The sequence below is a fragment of the Pan troglodytes genome, chromosome 4 (genome assembly GCF_028858775.2).
Source record: "Pan troglodytes isolate AG18354 chromosome 4, NHGRI_mPanTro3-v2.0_pri, whole genome shotgun sequence".
In the NCBI taxonomy this organism is placed as follows: Eukaryota; Metazoa; Chordata; class Mammalia; order Primates; family Hominidae; genus Pan; species Pan troglodytes.
Genome location: NC_072402.2, coordinates 124,221,257 through 124,243,399, shown reverse-complemented (window position 1 = coordinate 124,243,399; position 22,143 = coordinate 124,221,257). Strand labels below are relative to the sequence as shown.

Genomic DNA, 22,143 nt, shown 5'->3' with positions numbered 1-22,143 from the left:
GTGTGCACTAGCATGGTGCCTTGAACACAGAAGACATTTAAGGATTTGTGGGATGACTCAGTCCTACCTCAAATAGATTTGTGAATCCCTCCAAGCCAATATTGACAAGCAAACAGAGCAAGATTTTATGAATGCATTCACTGACCAGTAACTCACCAAGATAGTCTACTAGGTGTTTCTTTCTTTTTGCAGGACAACTCTTCAATTACTTGGAAAAAGTTTATGGCTACTATGGTTTCCTCTTCTTCAAGGAAGATATGCCCTGTTTCTTCAACTGTACCTCAAATATTTTGGTCCTAAGCTCTTCCCACACCCTGGTCATGGTGTAAGCACAAGTGTAATTGTGGGACATATTCCCTTTCTTTTGCATTTAGATAGTTATGTAGGCAACTTACCAGAGGCAGAGATGAAGGGCGGTCTGCTCGGAAACTGTTTTCAGCAGAAGATGGATTGGGACTGTTACCAACACTTGTATTCTGAAATTATTGGAACAAAATGAAAAGCCAGATTAACTATGAAACCATAAGAAATACAGAAGAGAGACAGTAATTGAGGCTCAGGGACATCATACTCACTTCTAAGTGTCCACACACAGATTTTAGTAGTTTGTAAGTTGAATCTCTGGAGAGTAAGGAGACAAATATGTACTGAAAAACAAAACAGGATAATTATGAATAGATATTGCCGGATGAGAAGTGAGAGTTGAGAGTTCAGAAAAGTATCTGTATACAGCTTTTTCATTTTCAAACAACATGGACCTCTCTTTGATCTATATTCTCATTCCTCTCACTCAAACATTCCATTTTTATTCCATTCCTGTAATAAAGCAAACATTCTCCCATAAAGGCAACAAAATCTTCAAACCCAATTTAAGAGTAATAAATACATGTAGGGCAAAATGAAGGCTCCAAAAGCCTGTCACTGGTGCCTCAAAAAAGCCCAGAGAAGAAAAGGCCTGGACATTAAGAAAAGGCTGGTGACATTCACTAGATCCCCTTTAAAATCTCTCTCCCTCTGTTTTTGTTTTTAAGGGTATTTAACAATTCCCGAGGGTCCGCCTTCTCTGCTCTGACCTAGATTTCCACTGAAAACTTCCCAGTGGCTCTAATAGGCTAGCTCTCTTTCTTGCCACTTCCAGATTCTTCCTTGTACAAATATGGAGATTTTCTAGTGGAGACTTATAAGTGAGCCATGGGAAAGGAGTAAAATCAAAGCTAGACAAATCATGTGAAGACAAATGACATGAGGAAAAATGATTTTACCATAAACAATATGTTCAGAAAATATAAAAATTTACTTTTTTTCCTTCTATTTATGCCATAGAATGTTTTCAGACCTCCTTTCCATGAGTTTGTGATTATCCTTCTCATTCACCAATGAGGGAACTTGAATTATTTCCGAGCAAGTACTATATTCCAAAGTAATTAATATTGTGGGTTCTGGCATCAGGCAGATCCAGTTGCAAATTCTGGCTCTTACACTTACTAAGTGGGTGACATTGGGAAAATTGCTTAACCCCTCTAACTTTCAGTTTTCTTAATAACAGTTATCCATTACAGGGTGGTAGCAAGAAAATATAAGAAAAGCATTAGTGCATGGCCTGACAAGGAGGAAATACTGATGCCTGTTGGCTATTAGTATTTCTAAAAAATCCCCAAATAGATATTAACATATTTTCTAGCTTATCAGAATGGTCTCTTTTATCTTTCCTTCTTTCTTCTTCTCTCTACAAGTTTTCTAGTATGGTTAGAAAGGAAATCTATAGCCAGTCATGGTGGTTCATGCCTGTCATCCCAGCACTTTGGGAGGCTGAGGTAAGAGGATCACTTGAGCCCAGGAATTTGAGACCAGCTCTTGGCAACATAGCAAGACCCCATCTCTATTGAAAAAAGAAAAAACAAAAAAGGAAAAAGGAGAAATGAAATCTATAGAATGTAGAGTTTATGCTTTCATAGAAATAATTCATAAAAGATTAAAAAAATTCATGTGAAAAGTAACCAGACCACTCCACTCCCTCTTTCTTGCCAAGCTGAAATAGACACCACTTTAATGTAAATTTTTCTGATTGTGCATGTCTGCGGTAGCCCAATAGTCAATTCAGCTCTGGAATTTCTATATAGAAGGTAGTTTAGGCAAGCTGTTAGTAAAGCAGGTCTAAAAACTGATCCTGTACCTGCAGTTGCAGAGCAGGTGCGAGTTTTATTTATCTGGAATGGCTCTAGGGAGGTATTGATTGAGGTTATGGGGAGGCTGGCCACCCCCACACCAGGAACTCCTCACTATCAACCTGCCTGCCTCACCCTGTCAGTAAGGTGGTGGTTTTGTTGTTCTTGTTCTTTATATATATTTATTACTTTTTTGAGACAGGGTCTCGCTTTGTCACCCAGGCTGGAGTGCAGTGGTGCTCGATCTCAGCTCACTGCAACCTCTGTCTCCCAGGCTCAAGCAATCCTCCCACCTCAGCCTCCCCAGTAGCTGAGACCACAGGTGTGTGCCACCAAACCCGGCTAATTTTTGTATTTTTTGAAGACAGAGGGTTTCGCCATGTTGCGCAGGTTAGTCTTGAACTCCTGGACTCAAGCGATCCGCCCATTTGGGCCTCCCAAAGTGCTGGGATTACAGGTGTGAGCCCCCATGCCTGGCCTTGTCCTTTTTCTTTTTCTTTGAGACAGGGTCTTGCTCTGTTGCCCAGGCTGGAGTGCAGTGGCACAGTCATGGCTCACTGCAGCCTTTACCTCCTGGGCTCAAGTGATTCTCCTACCTCAGCTTCCCAAGTAGCTGGGATCACAGGCACATACCACCACACCTGGCTAATTTTTATATTTTTTGTAGAGACGGGGTTTCACCATGTTGCCCAGGCTGGTTCCCAACTCCTGGGCTCAAGCAATTCTCCCACCTCAGCCCTCAGCCTCCCAAAGTGCTGGAATTAAAGGCCTGACCTCCTTGTTTTTTTTTTTTTTTTTTTCCTTTAAGACTATTATTAAAGGAACTGAATGTATCAGTTTAGCCTGACCTAGCAGAAGTTGAGAAAGAATTTTATTTTTTTGACCTTGGTCAGGCAAGTATAATTAAGTCAGCAGGAAATTCAAAATTGGCAACACTTCTATGAGAATAAATCACCTTGTGAAGGGAAACAGCACTACATGAATGTCTACAGGCTATAATTTTTAAAATTAGTCTTATGGAATTTTCCTGATTCACCACAGGAGATGATATTTATGGTTTGGAGTCTTGGTCCTTGGCAAGAGACCCCTTAGGCAGCAGAGCCCAGAGCAGGGGGACAAAGCAAAGACGCCCTCACTTGGCTGCATACTCACCCTGTCTGTGACTGTTGCTATGATCAGGGCGTTTGGCACTAGAAGAGCAGTTTTGGTTTTCTTTATTAGGGTTACCGAGAAAGCTGGAATAGAGATCTGAAACAGAATCAGCAAGTTAATGCCAGTTCAGACTTGACAGAACAGCACTTCAAATCTTCACATTAAAGGAAAAAAGAAAAAAAAGGTAAACAGAAATCAAAACCAGCAGCAAGCTCTCCAGCCTCCATGAAAAAAAGCCAGTCTTACAGAGTGGCAGGGATGTATCACTGAGCTCCTCAAAGTGGGGCTTACTAAGCCAGAGGATAAATCTTAATCATCAATTGGACTGAAGATCTTGGTGGGAAACGTTTATCTTCAGACATGGAAATAGAATGCAAAATATGTATTCATTTTAAAGATAAGCCCAAGGCTCTAAAGAAATTTCAAGCTTGTGGTCATCCACTTTGGGCTAACTTCCACATGCCCCACTCTCCTCTGTCTCTAGGTGCATGTTAAAAAGAACTGGTATAATAGGACCATCACTGGATAGAAAATCTGGGACCTGAATTCTTGGCTCAGTTCTGTTACTACAGGTTGAGCATCCTTAATCTGAAAATCATAAATCCAAACTATTCCAAAATCTAAAAGTTTTTGAATGCTGATATTGATGGTCAAAGGAAATGCTCATTGGAGCATTTCAGATTTTGGATTTTTGGATTAGGAATGCTCAGCCAGTTATATGTTGGCAGATATTGCAAAAATCTGAAATCCAAAACACTTCTGGTCCCAAGCATTTTGGATAGGGGATTCTCAACCTGTATCTACATGACCCACTCCCCCGTGTAAGCTATCCATTCTAGGCCTCGGTTTTTTGATTTATAAATTGGAGCTAGCCTCGTCTGCTTCTCAGGATTTTCTGTGGATTAAGTGAGATAATATATGCAAAATGCCCAGTGATGAATAAAAATTTCATTCGCCTCCTCACTTGTTTCATGAAATCAGGATGGGTGACATAAAAGAATTCTAAATACTTTTCTGGTTCAACAAAGAATAACAACAACAGTAACTATAGAAGCTACCATTATTGATACCTATTTACCAGATAGAATTTAATTTAATTATGATCATACATAGTCAATATTATGAGAAATAAAGAAATTTATTTAGAGAGGTGCATGTCATACATAAGAAGTTACAAAGATGGAATTCAAGCCAATCTGATTCCAAATGTGGGTTCTTTTCAATACAATGTGCTATAAGAATGTATCAAATGGCACAAAGAACAGAAGTTCATGATAATTTATGTTATACCTCTCCAACCAAGTTTGGTCTCAAAGGAAAATGGATCACATCACTTCAATCCCTGAAAATAGAGTCGCACACAGCCATGGTAAAATGATCTGACTTCCCCCTTCCCTAGGAACTCACACTCACTTGAACATCTACTTCTTGAAAATGCCTCACATATTCTCAAAGAGATGGGCTTTATGTAAGTACTGCCAGCTTGAAGGAAGCAAATGAGCTTTTTTTTTTGAGACAGAGTTTTGCTCTTGTTGCCCAGGCTGGAGTGCAATGGTGCAATCTTGGCTCACGGCAACCTCCTTCTCCCAGGTTCAAGTGATTCTCCTGCCTCAGCCTCCTGAGTAGCTGGGATTACAGGCATGTACCACCATGCCTGGCTGATTTTGTATTTTAAGTAGAGAAGGGGTTTCTCTATGTTGTTCAGGCTGGTCTCAAACTCCTGACCTCAGGTAATCCGCCTGCCTCGGCCTCCCAAAGTGCTGAGATTACAGGTGTGAACCACCACGCCCGGCCACATCCAGCTAATTTTGTATTTTTAGTAGAGATGAGATTTCTCCATGTTGGTCAGGCTGGTCTTGAACTCCCAACCTCAGGTGATCCGCCCGCCTCGGCCTCCCAAAGTGCTGGGATTACAGGCGTGAGCCACTGTGCCTGGCCACAAAATGAGCCTTTAATTTTGAATATTTGCATTCACATCTGGGTTTATGAGATGGGCTTATTTATTGCCCTCAATGATCTAGGCTGGAAGACTATGGAAGAACAAGGGGCTAAACCAATCAAGACATTTTCTAAAAACTGTTTGCCAAAGAACTCCACTCACAACATTTTTCAAAGGCAGGAGGCAATTCAGAACTTACAAGTTGGGATAAATTTGGAAAAAAAGAATTTGAGATCTACTTAGATGATGATTTTTTTAAAATGAGTCTAATTTTGTTTCTGAGCAACAATACAAACATGCAGTGACAAAGGGCTAGAAGTTTAGATTTTTCATAATCTAAGGCATGGAACACCCTTAAGAAGGAGTTTTCAAGCAATTGCTTCATGAGTATAAAATTACAACCAGATAACATTTGTAAAATAAAGCTTAAATCACTTTTCAGTTTGAGCTTAGACAGAATGTGATACATGCATGTTAATTTTACTGGCATCTGAAAATACCAACAGGCTGACTAAAAAGGTCCGGATTAAATTAAGGCTATACTTTATTAATATTTTTCCAGGGTAAATGATAATATTTTTCCAGGGTAATGGTAACATTTTTCCAGGGTAAACTGCTTTAGAAGGGGAACTTGATTAGAAAGTTCCCATTGTAGAGCAATTGTTTGGGTGCCTTCAGCTCATATTGGACCATGTTGGACTGAGGTCCATTGGCAGTGAGGAAATTCTGCAACATCTCTGAAGTCCAAATCTCCTTTGACACCATCCTTAGAAGGGATGGAACATACAAGTCACTATCATGGTTCTTATTCCCATGCCCTGCTAATTTTCAGTCTCCTGCCTCTGTAGATTACACATTGTAAAAGCAATCTCAGTATATCCATGTCTTCAAAAAACCAGGGTCACTCCTTCTAACTTCTTTTTATCAGTTCCTAGGTAGAAGTAGAACTTTAAAACCATTGCTAGAGTCATATTAGCTTGAAAGTGCACTGACTGCCTTTGTGAATCCCCCATCCCTTAACAAAGACTAATACTTTGTTCATTAGTATCTTCAGTCCCTGCTGCTCTGCTCAGAGATGTTGGCTCTCTATGAATTCCTGAGAACTATATCACATTGATCAGTACTACCCAATCCCCTTCCCCATTCCATGAACAAGACCTTTAATCCAGAAATGTAGAAATATATGAAATACTGCTTCATATTGCTTTGTATTATACTGATTCAGATAATACTGTCGATCAAATAATGCTTAGCTAAACATAGCTCTATATGATAAAAAATCAATAAAAAAGAATATGTTTTACCTAAAGAATAGTATGTTAGCCTCTAGCTCCAACACCAACAAAAGAAAATATTCCTATTAGATTTGTTAAGTGGTCTTTATGCAATTGCCAGTGGTTTTAGAGAGAATATTTAAATAAGGCACATCTACTACTCAAAAAGAAGTTTTAATCAGCGACTTCATGAGTATGAAAGTTGCTTCTTCATAATCATGAATCAGAATGACTGAAAACTCACTAAGGTCATGCAAACCCAAGAAGGTGTTTCTCTGGTGTTATTCTGGAGGCCTGAATGAACTGTGATGTGACATCATAGCTCAAAGGTAAAAAAATGTCAGTGGGATAGAATTATCTTTTCCTTGATAGGCCATAGTCCCACGGTCCCCAGTTTAGAGGGCAGTGCCAATTCCTTTAGGCTGTTCTCCTTAATGCCTCAGGATGTCATGTGTCTCTGCTCCCCCAAATCTATATTTAATAATAATGAAAAGATGTAATATCAGAGTACACTTGGGATTGAGGGTGTCTGACTTACCCAGGCTAGGCCTTAACTGCTCTACTTCCTGCTCATTTTGTGCTGGTGAGGGTACAAAGGGAGTGCTAATAAGTAGCTTATTTATAGGCCTGTTGTCCTAGATATCACTGGTAACTGGTATAAATATGGTATAAAAATTGATGTTTCTTAAAAGAAATGATTTTGGTTTAAATGTATGTCTTTGAAAATCATGGCATACCCTCCATATAAACAACTTTGAGTGCTCTCTGGTGACATCTGAGTAAAAAGGATTTAGGGTATGGTTATGGGTGAGGTACATGTGTATATATGAGGTATATGTGTATAAACAAATGAGTGAGAAAATAATGTTTAGGGAAAAAGGGAAGTTAGTGTCTTCTGGAGGCATTTAGAATGCATAGTATTTGGAATTACAACAAAAGAAACTTGACATAAAAGAATAACCATGATACAAATATCTATAAATATAGCTAAATTTAAGATGATTAATATTTACCATATATAATAAAGTATAGGGTTAGCATTTTTTTTTTTTAATTATACCAACCTTTGTGTCTTTTCCAAAGACTTTGGAATGAAAACAAATCCAGTTTTCTGATACAAAGAGCTTTCCTTGGTATAGTATTTCTTTCTGTAGAGCACAGGTAAAGCCTGGGAAAATATACACAGGCACAGCATCATTTAGAATTTCCACTTAAAATAAAAACCGTGTATATATTTTGGTGACTCAAGGATGGGCAGAGATAATACATTCACACTCAAAAGTTTTATTACCTCTTCTTCTGTCATCTTTATGGAAAGAAAGCTGTGGCAACCAGTTTGCTTTTAAGTTCAAAGTCTTACCAACTTCAGTATAAATATCAGAGTGAAAAGGCAAATCTACCATTGTACCTGAGAGACCAAGAATGGGGTCTTACAAGTCTCCTCTATTTAGCCTGGTGTGTCACCATGTGCTGATATTAGTACACCTGTTCCCCTTTTCCCCAGTATTTTCAGTAATGACTGTTTTCAAAATACATGGCCTCACTAGGGGAAGAGCACATAACCCACACCTCCTGTTTGAAGGTCATGGCAGGAACCCAGCATCTTGCCTCAACTTTTGCACATCAAGAGAGGCTAGAATGGAACTTTGGGCCCCTTGATGAACCACTGCAGAGCCTAGTAGGCGTGCTTAACTAGCATGCTGGGCAAGATATTTAGGTGACTATCTCACCCTTCATAGTGGCATCAGCACATGTCTGTCCATGTCTAAGGATATGAGTTTTCTTTTAGCCTTCTTCTAGTGGCCTCTCTTGCCCCAGGCTTGTTATCCTAAATCTTAAAGCAATGTAACCATGTGCATTTCAGCAATAAATAAAGAAGGGAAGGGTATCACGGAACCATCTTGGGTGACTCCATACCCCATGGAGAACTGTTTCTTTTTCTCCTCTGTGATCTTTTCACGCTGCCTGGTGAAAGCTGACTGAAGCTGATGTTATTGTTATGTTATGACTTTCAGAAACCTGATCCCCTTGGTGACTCAGTCCATGGACTATGCCCTTTTTCTTCCCCAAAACTAATGATCAACTTTTCAAATATGTAGCTTAAAAAGTCAAACAGGTCAGAACTTACTTTGCTTCAGTGGTTCCTCCGTTGGGACACTAAGAAACAACTTGTGAAAGTGCATATTGGCCTTGTACTACAATGAGAACAAAATACAAGCATCACCATTCTCACTTTCTTGTGAAACATCACAAATTCAACTTCAACAACAAATTTTCCCTCCCTTAATAGTATCTTTAGGAATTCCTTCTCACTGATCTTACAGTCTCTGACACAAGCCTTCAGTAAAACACAGTGAAAGTCTGGGCACACAGTTTCATTTTCTAACAAGTTTAATGCTTTGCTGGTTGGATATAATGATGCAGCTGCTGGTCAGCCTACTGCCGAGGTAACAGGGCTGGACAAGGATGTCCCTGATGAGAAATGGGATGAAATTCTAAGGAATCTCATTAGGGAAGGTACTGGATCCCAGGTACTAAAGGTACCAGTGAGTACTCTCAGAAGAGTACAGTGGTTCAAAGCTTTGTAGTCAGGTAAACCTGAGTTGAAGTCTTGGCTGTAATGGCTCTAGCTCTTGGTGTGTGACCATGGCTTAGTCACTTAATCTCCCTGGGCCTTGGTTTCCTCTTCTGTACCAGAGGGCAAAAACAGTACCTGCCTCAAGGGATGCCATGAGGCTTAAATGGGATAATACATGTAAAGGACCTATAGTCTAAGGCAACATATGGCCACTCTTCCTACTGTATTATTGTGAAGGCATTTCCTTAGCCAGTGACAGGAGTAGGATGCAGTAGTAGGCTACTGACAAGACAAGTAGGATTTCATACAAAGACTTCACTCTCCAGGGCAGCAGAAGGCCCAAGACCATGAAAGCTGTAAATCACTTCATCTTCAAGGGATCTGTTTTCAGAACTGTGACAATAACAATGGATAGCCAGCAATTTACAGCTTGTAAAACACTTTCACCTGCATCATATAGCTATTAAGAGTAGAACTGTTAGCTGGATGTGGTGGCATGTGCCTGTAGTCCTAGCTACTCGGGAGGCTGAGGCAGGAGGATCTCTTGAGCCCAGGAGTTCAAGCCTGCAGCGAACTATGGGGTAGAACTCGATCCTCCCTCCACAGGATCAATCTGCCTCATAGGATGCTTCTGAAGAAAAATTCTTATAAGGAGAATGGGTAGGAGGCCCTGGATGGCTTTGTTATCCAAACCAAGAGTGGTCTCAATGGCAAAACTGGCCCTGTTTTGCCATAAAGAACTACAGACCAGGTCATCAAGATGATAGATGGTCCCTGCAAGTCAACTATTTTACAGATAAACTCCTTATAGAGAGATACCTTGATTAAAGCTAGGTGTTCTATGGCTTCACTGAGCTTTTGTTTTCAATGGCTACAGTGAGCAGTGGTTGCACGCTTGATTTAAAATATGCTAGGCCATAAACTCTTCAAAAATGTCAACATAATAAATGGCAAAAAAGGTAGTGGGGCTGCTTTCAATTAAAAGGGACATAGCAGGCTGAGCGCGGTGGCTCATGCTCGTAACCGCAGCATTTTGGGATGCAGAGGTGGGTGGATCGCCTGAGGCCAGGAGTTTGAGATGAGCCTGGCTAACACGGCAACACCCTGTCTGTATTAAAAATACAAAAATTAGCTGGGTGTGGTGGTGCACATCTGTAATCCCAGCTACTCAGATGGTTGAGTCATGAGAATCACTTAAACCCGGGAGGTGGAGGTTGCAGTGAGCCAAGATTGTGGCACTGCACTCCAGCCTGGGCAACAGAGCAAGACTCTGTCTCGAAAAAAAAAAGAAAAGACATAGCAGTTACATGCAGTATGTGACTCTTGACTGGATCCTGGAGAGGAAAAAAAACACCTTTATAAAGGATATTTATTACTGGGACTACTATGGAAATTCAAAAGTGAATTTTGTATTAATAATATTTTAATACATTTCATATTTAAATTTCTTGGGTGTGCCGATGGTTTTTGGTTTAGCTCTTAGGAAACACATATTCAAGTATTTAGAGGGGTGAAGAATTAAGAAAAACCCCAAACTCCTGTCCCCAGCACATGCATCACACTCTCTGATGACATAGAACTAGGCTTTGTTTCCTATCTGGGTATATTTTAAAGCAGAACCAAAATTAGTTCTGGAGAAGAATCCTGACCCTGTTCAAAGGTCTAACTCCTCTGTGTGCAGTTGGCTGGCCTACTACTATTCAGGCAGGTGCCTTATCAGACTCTTCAATTTCAGTACAAGGATGTCACAACTCCCCTTGTCCTGCCAATTATTGGATAAGCACATGACTTTGTGTTGGTCCCTGATCTCTGGGTATCTGTCAGAGTTCGAGGCCACAGCATGGAACTCACCACCATGCAATGTGCTGAAAAATGAGTTGTGGAATATAACGTTGCTGAAAAATGGACTGGAGGAACTGCTGCCTGTTTGTTCTTCTAAATTCTCTAAACTCTATACCTATATTAGTCTTGACCAGCAGGAAGGTGCATACTTGGGTTCCTTCTTGTCACTGGCTTCAATAGCCCTGTCACCCTCTAAGACAATACAAATTCCATTCTCAAATTACCTGGCTGGAAGATGAAGACTTTTTTCTTTCAGTCTTAGGGTCATTTTTGCTTTCTGTTTTACAGTCGTTCTTATCACTTGCTAAAGAGGCACCATCAAAACTGGATTTTGACCTAAAGAAAGAAAGTCCAGGGTTTTCTATAAGATAATTTTTTTTTTTTTGAGACAGTTTTGCTCTGTTGCCCAGGCTGAAGTGCAGCAGCATGATCACGGTTCACTGCAACCTCCCCATCCAGGACTCAAGCGATCCTCCCACCTCAGCCTCCTGAGTAGCTGGGACTACAGGTGCGTGCCACCATGCCCAGCTCATTTTTTTGTAGAGATGGGATTTCACCACGTTGCCCAGACTGGTCTTGAACTCCCGGACTTAAGCAATCTACCTGCCTTGGCTTCCCAAAGTGCTGGGATTACAGCACTTTGAGATACATTTTTCATTAATTTATTGTAATAAATCTTGATTATTATACTATCTTCTAAGAAAACCTGACATTTGTTTTTCTTTTCTGGATATCAAAAATCATTCATGATACTCTGAGAGCATTTACACAGCACATGCTTTAGGACACTGCAATGATTTCATCAGGCTGTAATCAAAAACTAGAAATAGTAACTTACAGAGGGTGAAATAACAATCAAGTTGTGAAAATAATTACATCGTTTTAAAACTAAACTATTTTAATCAGTATTTAAAAAGGAATACTTGAGGCAAATTACTAAATAGTATTGCAGCTATAGTTCAAAGAATATTTTTGTTTCAGAATTCCACTAATATTTAACAGGTATTAACTGAGTGGGGCATTGTGTTAAATGTCTTGGGGCCCATAACACAGTTTGTATCCTTAAGGCGCCTGTGTACGCATGCATCAAACACTTTTTTAAAAAGGCAGTACATGATTTAGCACCAAAAAAAATACATATTATAGGAGTTAGGAGAAGCTATGGAGCCAATAAGTCTAACAGGAGGTAAGAGAAGAGGAAAACAGGCCGGGCACAGTGGCTCATGCGTGTAATCACAGCACTTTGGGAGGTCAAGGTGGGCGGACCACCTGAGGTCAGGAGTTTGAGACCGGCCTGGCCAACATAGCGAAATCCCATCTCTATTAAAAATACAAAAATTAGCTGGGCATGATGGTGGGCGCCTGTAGTCCCAGCTACTCGGGAGGCTGAGGCAGAAGAATCGCTTGAACCCGGGAGGCAGAGGTTGCAGTGAGCTGATATTGCACCACTGCACTCCAGCCTGGGGGACAGAGCAATATTCTGTCTCAAAAAAGAAAAATAAAGTTAAATTTAAAAAAGTAAATAAATAGAAGAGGAAAACAATAGAATATGTGGGCTTAAAATGCTGGGCCTAACAGGATAAGCAAGAATTGGGTATGAGGAAAAGAGACAAAACATCCCAGAGTGGGAACACAATAAAAGTGAAATCAGAATAAAAAAAATGAAACCACAAAACATGTTTGAAGCCAAGTCTTCCTTTTTCCTGTTAAGCACAGAGGTCAGAGCTCCAGAGTTTCCTTCTAAGATGATTCTAGTCCTGATTTTCCATTTTAGTGGATGTGTACATTTGTACATATCTTCAACCCTATGGCTAAACGCAGTCATTTCAAAGTAGAATGCATGGATGATTTTTGGAGTTATATATATGAATAAGTTTTATGATTATGAAATTGCTTTAATGTTTACTGGGAGGAAATGACACATAAAATCCATGATTTCACAATATTATTCCTTAAAATGAGGTTCAGTTAAAAAAATTGGTTCAAAGTGGATTTAAGAACAATCTGAAATAACTCAGGTGGTACATGGGTGTCACAGAGAAACAGAAAGGACTGAAGTTAGAGAATTATGCTCTGGTTTTCTCAGCTGTGAAAAGATGGACTATATGACGTCCTAGGCCTCTTCTAGCCACTACAGTGTATGATTCCACAATGCTGAAATCACAGGGCAAATACCCCTCAGCAGTTCAAGGTAAATGAGTTTAATTTCAGATACAGGCCATTGAAGCTATTCACAGACATAAATTCCCTGGGAATTCTAGGGATTACATTTTTTTGGAAGCTATGAAAAAACATTTGTTCTCTATTTGAAAATAAAATTATCTGTACAAATGTAACTTGCCTTTTATTTATATTATTCACAGATTTGAATTCATCACCTCTACTGATTCCCATTAATAAATGTTAATGGAATGGGCAAGGAAATGATCCGACCTTTTGAAGATCCATGGACTGCAAGCAAATATGACAGGTAGGGTGGCTCTACCCTTGATAATTTCAAAAGGCACAAGCAATAAGGGGGTTCATCTGCATGACACTGGCCCCTGTGGACAGGGTATGTATGTATATAATATGGATTTCTTTGGGTCTTTTCAACCCTGTTATTCTCACTTCCTACAGGTGACAAGAAGCCCAGTGCAAAATGAAAATGTGGGGTCCTTTATATAAAAATTATTAATTAATTAATAAAAACAAAGTAAAAATTATTAATTAATAATTTTTATATAGAGACAAAGTCTCACACTGTTGCTGAGGCTGGAGTGGCACAATCTCGGCTTACTGCAACCTCCACTTTCCGGGTTCAAGCGATTCTCCTGCCTCAGCCTCCTGAGTGCATGCACTACCACACCCGGCTAATTTTTTATTTTTAGTAGAGATGGGGTTTCACCATGTTAGCCAGGCTGGTCTCGAACTCCTGGCCTCAAGTTATCCACCCACCTCAGCCTCTCAAAGTGCTAGGATTACAGGTGTGAGCCACCATGCCCGGCCCCCTTACATAAAAATTATTAAGCATTTCTGGATAGCAAGAGGGGAACATTAAACCAAGTGTGGGCCCTTTCCAACTGCAGGAACCGCATGCCCATGAAGTTTAGCAAGCATGCCCTGTGAGAGTGTATTATTGTTACTGAAGCCTGGGGAAGTTGGAGTAAAACCAACAGTGTTTTTAAGGTGCCTGTTGTAGTCAGCCAACAGTGGTAAAAGACATGAGAAATAATGTGCCTTGTGCCTTTGTGAAGAGAAGCATTAGGTGAGGCTTTGAGGGGAAACAACTAGAGGAAAAAGAATTGTTAAAGTGAGATGCTGGCCCTTTGGGAGGCCGAGGCTGGTGGATCACCTGAGGTCAGGAGTTCAAGACCAACCTGGTCAACATGGTGAAACCCTGTCTCTACTAAAAGTACAAAAATTAGGTGGGCATGGTGGTGCATGCCTGTAGGCCCAGCTACCAGGGTGGCTGAGGGAGGAGAATCGCTTGAACCTGGGAGGCGGAGGTTGCTGTGAGCTGAGAATGTGCCACTGCACTCCAGCCTGGATGACAGAGCGAGACTCCGACTGGAAAAAAAAAAAGTGAGATGCCACAAAACAGCATGCAGGAAAGATGGAGAGATAATTGGGAATTAGAGTCAGAAGAGGAAAATTTCGGGAGGAGTTAAGACTTACTCTTGGTCCTGAATGAAGCATAGATTTGGAGAGAAGATATGGGCTGGGAAGCCAGGAAGGAAGCAAAAAGCGGAGTTAATAATCTTTTAGCAGAGACCAAAAGAAGTAGAAGGTAGCAGTTCTCAAAGTTCTAATAATGGTGAAGGACCACAATGATTTCTGTACTCAGTTTAGATAAACTGCACTCACCCATCACACACTGTTGGTTTAACCGCTATCTTTTAAGTGCCCCAAAGCAACTTTAGTCTCTACCAACTTTAGTCTCTACCAACTTTAGTCTCTACCAAATGGTAGTTGGTGCCTCTGAGAAAGATGAGGTTACAGCTACACATCTCAAAACCACCTCTCCCCTCCGGCCCCACAACCAAACCAACCCTCCCTCTTAGTCTGTCACAGGAAACTGGTGGCCTGGTGGGTCCCCGGGATGGGGATTCTTTTCCTCGGCTTTTTTCACGGCCCCTAGGAAAGTGAGACACCAGGTGTGCACACCCAAGGCCGGGCAGACACTCCAACCTGGCCAGCCTTCCCAGCTTTCTAAACATATGCCTGAGAGGGGTCCACCCTGGCCTCATCACTCAGCAAAATCAGCGCTTTCAGAAAGGTGCAGATGCTCTGCTGAAGGCTGGGGCAGGAGGGAGAAAAAGATGCTGCCTGGGTATCAAGGAAAAATGCTCATTCTTTCTCAGGAGTATTATTTGTCTATGGTATTAATACATCCTCACTCTTAACAAAAAACCCCTGCTCCTCCTGTAACGCCCTCTCCCCAAAAGACAAAAGAGAACAAAGAGAGTCAACGGAGGACTTACCATAGGCTAATGATTTTCTTCTGGTCTGGGGAGTCCGCCTCCACAGATGGGGTAGGGGATTGGGCTGTTGGCGACCTGCAGGCTTTCTTTTTCTCCTCCACACCATTCTCAGCCTCTGAGCTGAAGAAGAAAGGAAACCGCTTCACTTTAGACATTCAGAGAGAGGTAGCTGGAAGGAAAACGATGAAGTAACATGGTTTTCTAGAGAATGGAATGATTTTCATTCCTCACTGATAGGCTAGTTAACTTTGACAGCGAGGCCCTTTCCCAATCTCCATTCTAACCCCTTGCCTGGTGTCCCAACGGCAGTAGCTGCAGGTCACACCTGTTTCACTTGTAAATGCCAGACTGTGTGGACTTGCTGGCTCCCAGGTCTGTGCTGCCCAGCTCTGCTCTGCATGGGCTGTGCTGGGGCAGCAGATCACCAGGAGGCTGGGAGCGCCCTGCACACGCACACACGCACATGTACACACGCTCACGTGTGGCCTCCTGCAGGTGTGAGCCTTCCTGCTGGGAACCCCCACCCCTTTTGTTTGCATTTCTCTTATGTCACTTACACGTTGTTTAACCAAGCAGTTCCCTAAGCAATTTACAGTCTCTAGTCTTTACAACCACCCAGACTAGGTAGGAATTACTACCCTCATTTTACAGGTGAGGAATCTGAGGCTCTTGCTATCTTGCCTAAGTTCAGAGAGCTAGCATCTATCTTACTTGAGATTCAAACTTAGTATGTCTGTCTGCAAAACCTTTGTGTTATCTCTCTCCATTCATCCCCCCAACCACCTACTCATCCATTTATCCTCATAATTAACTCTTCAGTGTGAGAGCTCCAGGGAGGAGTGGGAATCTTACTCATCTTTGTCTTAACCACGGGGTCTAGGATAGTGTTGACTTACAGTCATGATCAATAGGCTTTGGAAAAACTAGGTCTGACCTTGGTAAAAGAGAAGGTGGAAGGGAGTAGAGGGGAAGGTGAGTCAAGAAGGTTTGTCCATAGAACCAACAAACAGAGGACAACCAGCTTGGGGGATGCAGAGGTGAGTTCCCTCAGTCGGCCAGTGAAGATCTCTTGGGAAGCAGGGGAAACCACTTCCAATGGGAAAGTGGGAAAGGAAGGGATGTTGAAGGAAGAATACAAAATGTTATTTATGGATCAGAACTTCTTTGGTGTGTCAGCTCAGTAAAACACAAACGATACTTCTGAGGATGTGAGGACTCCATGGAGACTGAGCCTAAAGAAAGACATGTTAAGATGGCATTGCTATGAGAGATTAGCTAATCTTCACTTTCATTTACCACCTATTTGGTAGTCTCACCTGCATATGACTGTGCAGGCAGGAAATGCCACTGGATAGTTTAAGCTGTGTGGTTGCTTTGCTGATCACTTTTCACAGCATATGAAAATTGCAGCCTAGGCGAGGAGTCCTATTGTAGTGTCAGAATCAAGACCAGTATATCTGACAAGGGTATCTAACTAACAACACCCACAGATGGTTGATGCTCTTTTTTTTTTTTTTTTGAGATGGAGTTTCACTCTGGTTGCCCAGGATGGAGTGCAGTGGCACGATCTCGGCTCACTGCAACCACTGCCTCCTAGGTTCAAGAGATTCTCCTGCCTCAGCCTCCCGAGTAGCTGGGATTACAGGCGCACGCCACCATGCCTGGCTAATTTTTGTATTTTTAGTAGAGACGGGGTTTTGCTATGTTGGCCAGGCTGGTCTCGAACTCCTGACCTCAGGTGATCTGCCCACCTTGGCCTCCCAAAGTGCTGGGATTACAGGCGTGAGCCATTGCACCTGGCCAAATGGTTGACGCTCTTAATTTTGTGGTAAGCATTTCTCTTTTCCTAGTAGATACATATCTGAGGACAGAGGTCCAACCTTCTATTTCTTCAATTCTTCTCCAAGTACTTAAAACAGTTACATACATTAAAAGGGCTCAGTCCATAACAGAACTGCATTATGTGACAAAGGTACATGGAAGGCTGAGGCATTGAAATATTATTAGGAAAACCCTGTTTTGGTTTAAAATAATAATTGGACTTTATTAAACTTAGCACCAAGTTTAATTTGTGGACTCAAAGAATTTTAGAATAGTTAAGAGGCCTTAAAGCACATCTCTGCCTTTTTTCGCTTCCCCCAAGACACAAACACATTATCTCTTTTCTTCAACAGATTCAGGCAGAAATCTACTTGAGAAGCCCTCTTTAAGTAGAGACTGGGTATAGAACTTCAATAATCCATCTCAACATTTATTCAGATATTTACTGGATTTTATGCAGGATCAGATGAAGACTTAGAGGGAGAGCTGGAGCTGTCCTATACAGCATCTTTGTGTACAGAGAGCCACTCTGAAAAAGGTGCTCCTGGCAGAGATAAGGTGCTTCTTGCTCTGGGCAGAAACAGCCCAGCACCAAGGTCAGAAGGCAGCAAAACTGAGGCTAGATTTCAGCTCCTCTTTGACCCTGACCCATCTTGGTCAGGCATTTGTGTGCAGTGCAGGTGACTTAAGTGCTTAACCACATAAGGTGGTCCTGTTTCGGGACCCCTAGCTTAGCACTGAAAAGATTACAGTGCATGCCTCTATATTGTTCTACTCAAACAATGTCTTTCAAGGATGGAACATACAGTGTACTCAAAGTAGCTTTTTTCTACATCCTCTACACTTCACTTCTCCTTCAACTTGTGTCTTGTCTTCAGCACTGGTTCTCTCCTTGAAGGCCCTAGCCAGGGGACACATCCTCCACACTGCTTAAAAGTCTCTATGCTGCCTGCTGATTTTATAACTCACTAGGCATCTAATTAATTAATACCTTGTACTGGTACCTTTTGTCCCAAAAATCTTAGTTATCCAGCACTAAACCAAGTTCCTTAAAGGCAGGGAATGTCTGGTTTTTTTCCACAGCACTCAGCTCAGCATTTGCTCACAGTGGTCATTTATACGTTCAATGATATGGATTAATTATGTAGTATCTCAAAGAGGAAGTGAAATTCATCTACGAGTCAATTTGATCTTAGGTTTTTGCTTAAAGATGCTACAGGCTCAAGCAAGTTAATTCCTCACACAGGCAAGATTATTCCTGCAAGTGTCCCTTACCTTGGAGGTCTTGTCAGCAGCAGACTGAAACTATGTAGAATTCAAGCAGCAGAGGCTAGCGTGTGTTTGAGTGAGCAGCGTGGGAGGGGAAATGGAATGCTTCCTCAAGGCCTTTTGGAAACTTTTAAGTTACTGTCAATGAAGCTGAACCAGGCCACTTAGTAACTTTAAAGTTACGGTCAACGAAGCTGAACAGGTTTCATTTAAATCATGAAAATAAGGAAATCAGTTTTTATTTATTTTTTAACCAGAAGACAAAACCCTGTTACGGACTTTGACTAAAAGAGTCAACTGAAAAAACAAACCAAAAAACCAATCCTCCTTTTTCAACAAATATTTACTGGACTCGTCCCTGCTGTCAGGGTGCTCAGAGCTTTGTAGGTGAGACAGGTAAGTGAGCTGGCAGGTGTAAGTATCCACAGAAGCAGTAGAAAATGCTGGAGACACAGGACCAACCTTTACTTGGCCTTGGCAGGTTATTTCTCCTCCCATCTCCAACCCACTTTAAGCATCAGTTATGGTCCCTGCCTGAAAGGTTTTTAGTAGAAATTTCAAAGTAGTGAGACAGTCATGCTTATAACAACTAAACCTGACTTCACCTATTAGGGGACAGCATTTTTATTTTTATTTATTTATTTATTTTTTTGAGATGGAGTTTCACTCTTGTCACCTCGGCTGGAGTGCAGTGGCGTGATCTCTGCTCACTGCAACCTTCACCTCCCAGGTTCAAGTGATTCTCCTGCCTCAGCCTCCCGAGTAGCTGGGATTACAGGCGCCTGCCACCATGTCTGGCTAATTTTTGTATTTTTAGTAGAGACAGGGTTTCGCTATGTTGGCCAGTCTGGTCCCAAACTCCTGGCCTCAAGTAATCCACCTGCTTCGGCCTCCCAAAGTGCTGGGATTACAAAGCATAAACCACCACGCCCAGCCAGGGAACAGCATTTTTATTACTGGCTAGGAAAATCTTGTTTCAATAAAACACTGCCACACACTGTTACACAATTTATACATACAAAAACAGGTTGTACGATCCCTATCAGCCATCTAATATTTGTCACTTCCCAGACCTCATTAGTTTGATGATGACTTAAATTCTCATTTCACAATTTTTCAGAATTAGAACTCTTATGTGGAGTCAAGTATCATTCCTGCTGGAGATAGTCTCTGTGAGTTTCAGCTAAACTCAATACACCTTTCTCTTGTCACATCACTGGCCCTTTGCCGCTCCTGCTGGGAATGTATTGTATTCAGGCACATCACATGCAAGTCCAAATAAATAAGTAGCTGAGGGTAGAAGCTATGATTAAGCTGTGTCTCAGGTGAAGGAAAACAAGTGTTTCACTGTGGTTCAGTCCAAGAAGGTGTGTTCCCTTCTAATTACAGTGATGAGTCCCTGTGTTTGAGTCTACCCACATGTTAATCTAAGCTAAAGGCATAAAAAAAATCACTAAGCTTCCTTATGGTAGTAGAAGTAGAGGTAGTTTTACATCTACAATTATTTTTTAAAAAGTCTCTGATCATTTTAAAGCCACAGTCTTGATCAACAAAGGTTTAGAAGTGTCTTGAAGATAGGATATGTTTCATCAGAGGGTCTTCATAGAATAAATGCCTGGCAATGGGATTGTTGTGGTCATGGGTGGGTCTGTGAAAGTAGAGTGTTCCTGAAACTGTAGTGAAAACCATGTTGGCACCTGGATTCACCAAGATCTGGGGCCTCACAGACGCTTGTTTTTGGAGTGCTGCCTATTCAGTGGCTCCGTGGCTGGCAGACACAGGCCACGATACTTGGGAAGCAAAGAGTTGGGCTATAGAGATGGAAGAGGGCTGGACAGCAGCCATAGTACAAATAAAGAGAGGCCTCACAGTGACCAAAAGAAGGAAATAGAATGGAGTGCGGAAGTGCAGGAGTAAGCAATGGAGACAGGATGGCTGGGAAACCCTTTAGCTTTTCCAATTTCATAAACTCAGAATCTCCCAAATTAGATTTTTACAAGTCAAGAAGAATGATCTTCCATTTACAATTCTGATACATATATTTTTGTTTGGACAACTATAAATTTCATTTATCTATCTACATATTTATTTCTGAATAGGCACTATAAGCATAAGTATAAAATTTAAAAGTTACAAATGGAAAAACAAATTTTCTTTTTACCCCTGTTTCATGGTGACCCAGTTTCTCTCCACAAAGGCACCTACTCTTCCCAGCAACTTGTGTGTCCTTCCTGGGAGAGACTGCATATGTAAATGTGTGCATTTTTGAACCACAAATGATAGACAGCATGCTATTCTACACCTTGCTTTTTTTTTTACTTATTGTATCTTGGTGTTCTTTCAGTACCCATAGATCTTCCTCATACTTTTTAATGACTGCATAAAGTTCCATTGTAAGGATGAAATGTTATTTAACCAGTTCCTTACTGATGGGGCATGTAGGTGTATTTCAGTCTTTTGCAAATATTAACAACATTGCAACAAATGTCCTTACATGTTTACTACATGTGTGAATAATTTTCTGGAAATGGAACTGCTGCATCAAAAGGTATATGATAGAAAAAATGTTACAGCTATTGCCAAATTGCCCTCAGTAGACATTTTGTGATGCGCACCCAAATATTCAACAGTGTTTATATCTTCTCACTAATAAAGTATTAGCCTTAAAAATATATATATTTTGAAGTACGTAGCATAATAGCTGGCACACAAAATAACAATCATCATTTTAATCATGACTAGTGCTAAACTTTTTGATCTTTGCAAATGTAAAAGCTTAAAAAATATTCCACTACAGTTTCATTTGCATTTTCTTCTTAAGAGTAAGAGTGTATTTCCATATATCTAAGTGCTTATTAAAATTTTCTTGTTTTGTGAAACATAGCTGTTTGTATGTACATTTTGCCAATTTATCTAATGGGTTGTTGATTGAAACATTTAGTATAAACGATTCTTACCATAATTGCATCACAGATTCTTAGTAAAATCCTACAGTTGACTTTTAAAATAAATAATCTTAAACATTTAGAAAAGTTAAGTGGAAGCCAGGTATGGTGGCATGTGTCTATAGTTCCAGCTACTCTGGAGGCTAATGTGGGAGGACGGACTGAGGCCAGGAGTTTGAAACCAGCTTGGGCAACATAGAGAGACCCCATCTCAAAAAAAAGTTAAGTGGATATTAGCGGTTGGCATGACATTAAAATAAAACATTAATGACAAACTAGTTTTGTTGTTGATAGATTTATTAGCAGACAGATAAAAGAGTGTCAAAAATATAGTATTCTCTAATTTCAGCAAAACCTTCAATGAAATGTGACACGCTTTCAGTTCAGGATGGAGAATGGGAGCACAAATGTTTGCTTCTCCTTTCTTTCTAAGGCCTTTAAAATGAATATCTACAAAAGAAGTGATAATCCTGCTATAATGGAGGGAAACCATCAACAGAAGACTGATTTCTGAAACTTTCTGAAATATGGAAAAATGCAAAGCAGAAAGTAAAGTACAATATTTACTCATGCAGCAAAGCAAGGGAAGCCATAATCTTGAATATAGGCATCAACAGAGGATAAGAAAACACCGACCCGTTTGTCAGAAGTCCAGTGAGGTGCTATAGGAGGAGTGGGTGAGAAGTTTCCGAAAA

At 40.9% G+C, this 22,143-nt stretch overlaps 1 protein-coding gene across 20 annotated transcripts in view; it reads right to left on the bottom strand.

The window, feature by feature from the left end:
• The window catches only part of GRAMD2B (GRAM domain containing 2B), a 210,067-nt gene that overhangs the window by 12,966 nt on the left and 174,958 nt on the right, over positions 1-22,143 (bottom strand). For 7 of the 20 annotated variants that reach the window (XM_054685142.2, XM_009449572.4, XM_003950610.5 and 4 more), the window contains 7 exons: positions 15,414-15,533; positions 11,175-11,286; positions 8,659-8,725; positions 7,595-7,698; positions 3,318-3,413; positions 576-647; positions 396-476 (listed from right to left, as the gene is read on the bottom strand). In XM_054685142.2, the coding sequence (XP_054541117.1) occupies positions 396-476; positions 576-647; positions 3,318-3,413; positions 7,595-7,698; positions 8,659-8,725; positions 11,175-11,286; positions 15,414-15,533 (652 nt within the window). Of the gene's footprint in view, positions 1-395; positions 477-575; positions 648-3,317; positions 3,414-7,594; positions 7,699-8,658; positions 8,726-11,174; positions 11,287-14,607; positions 14,651-15,413; positions 15,583-22,143 lie in introns of all 20 variants that reach the window. The other 13 variants (XM_009449580.3, XM_024356716.3, XM_009449575.3 and 10 more) reach the window with 5 other exon arrangements.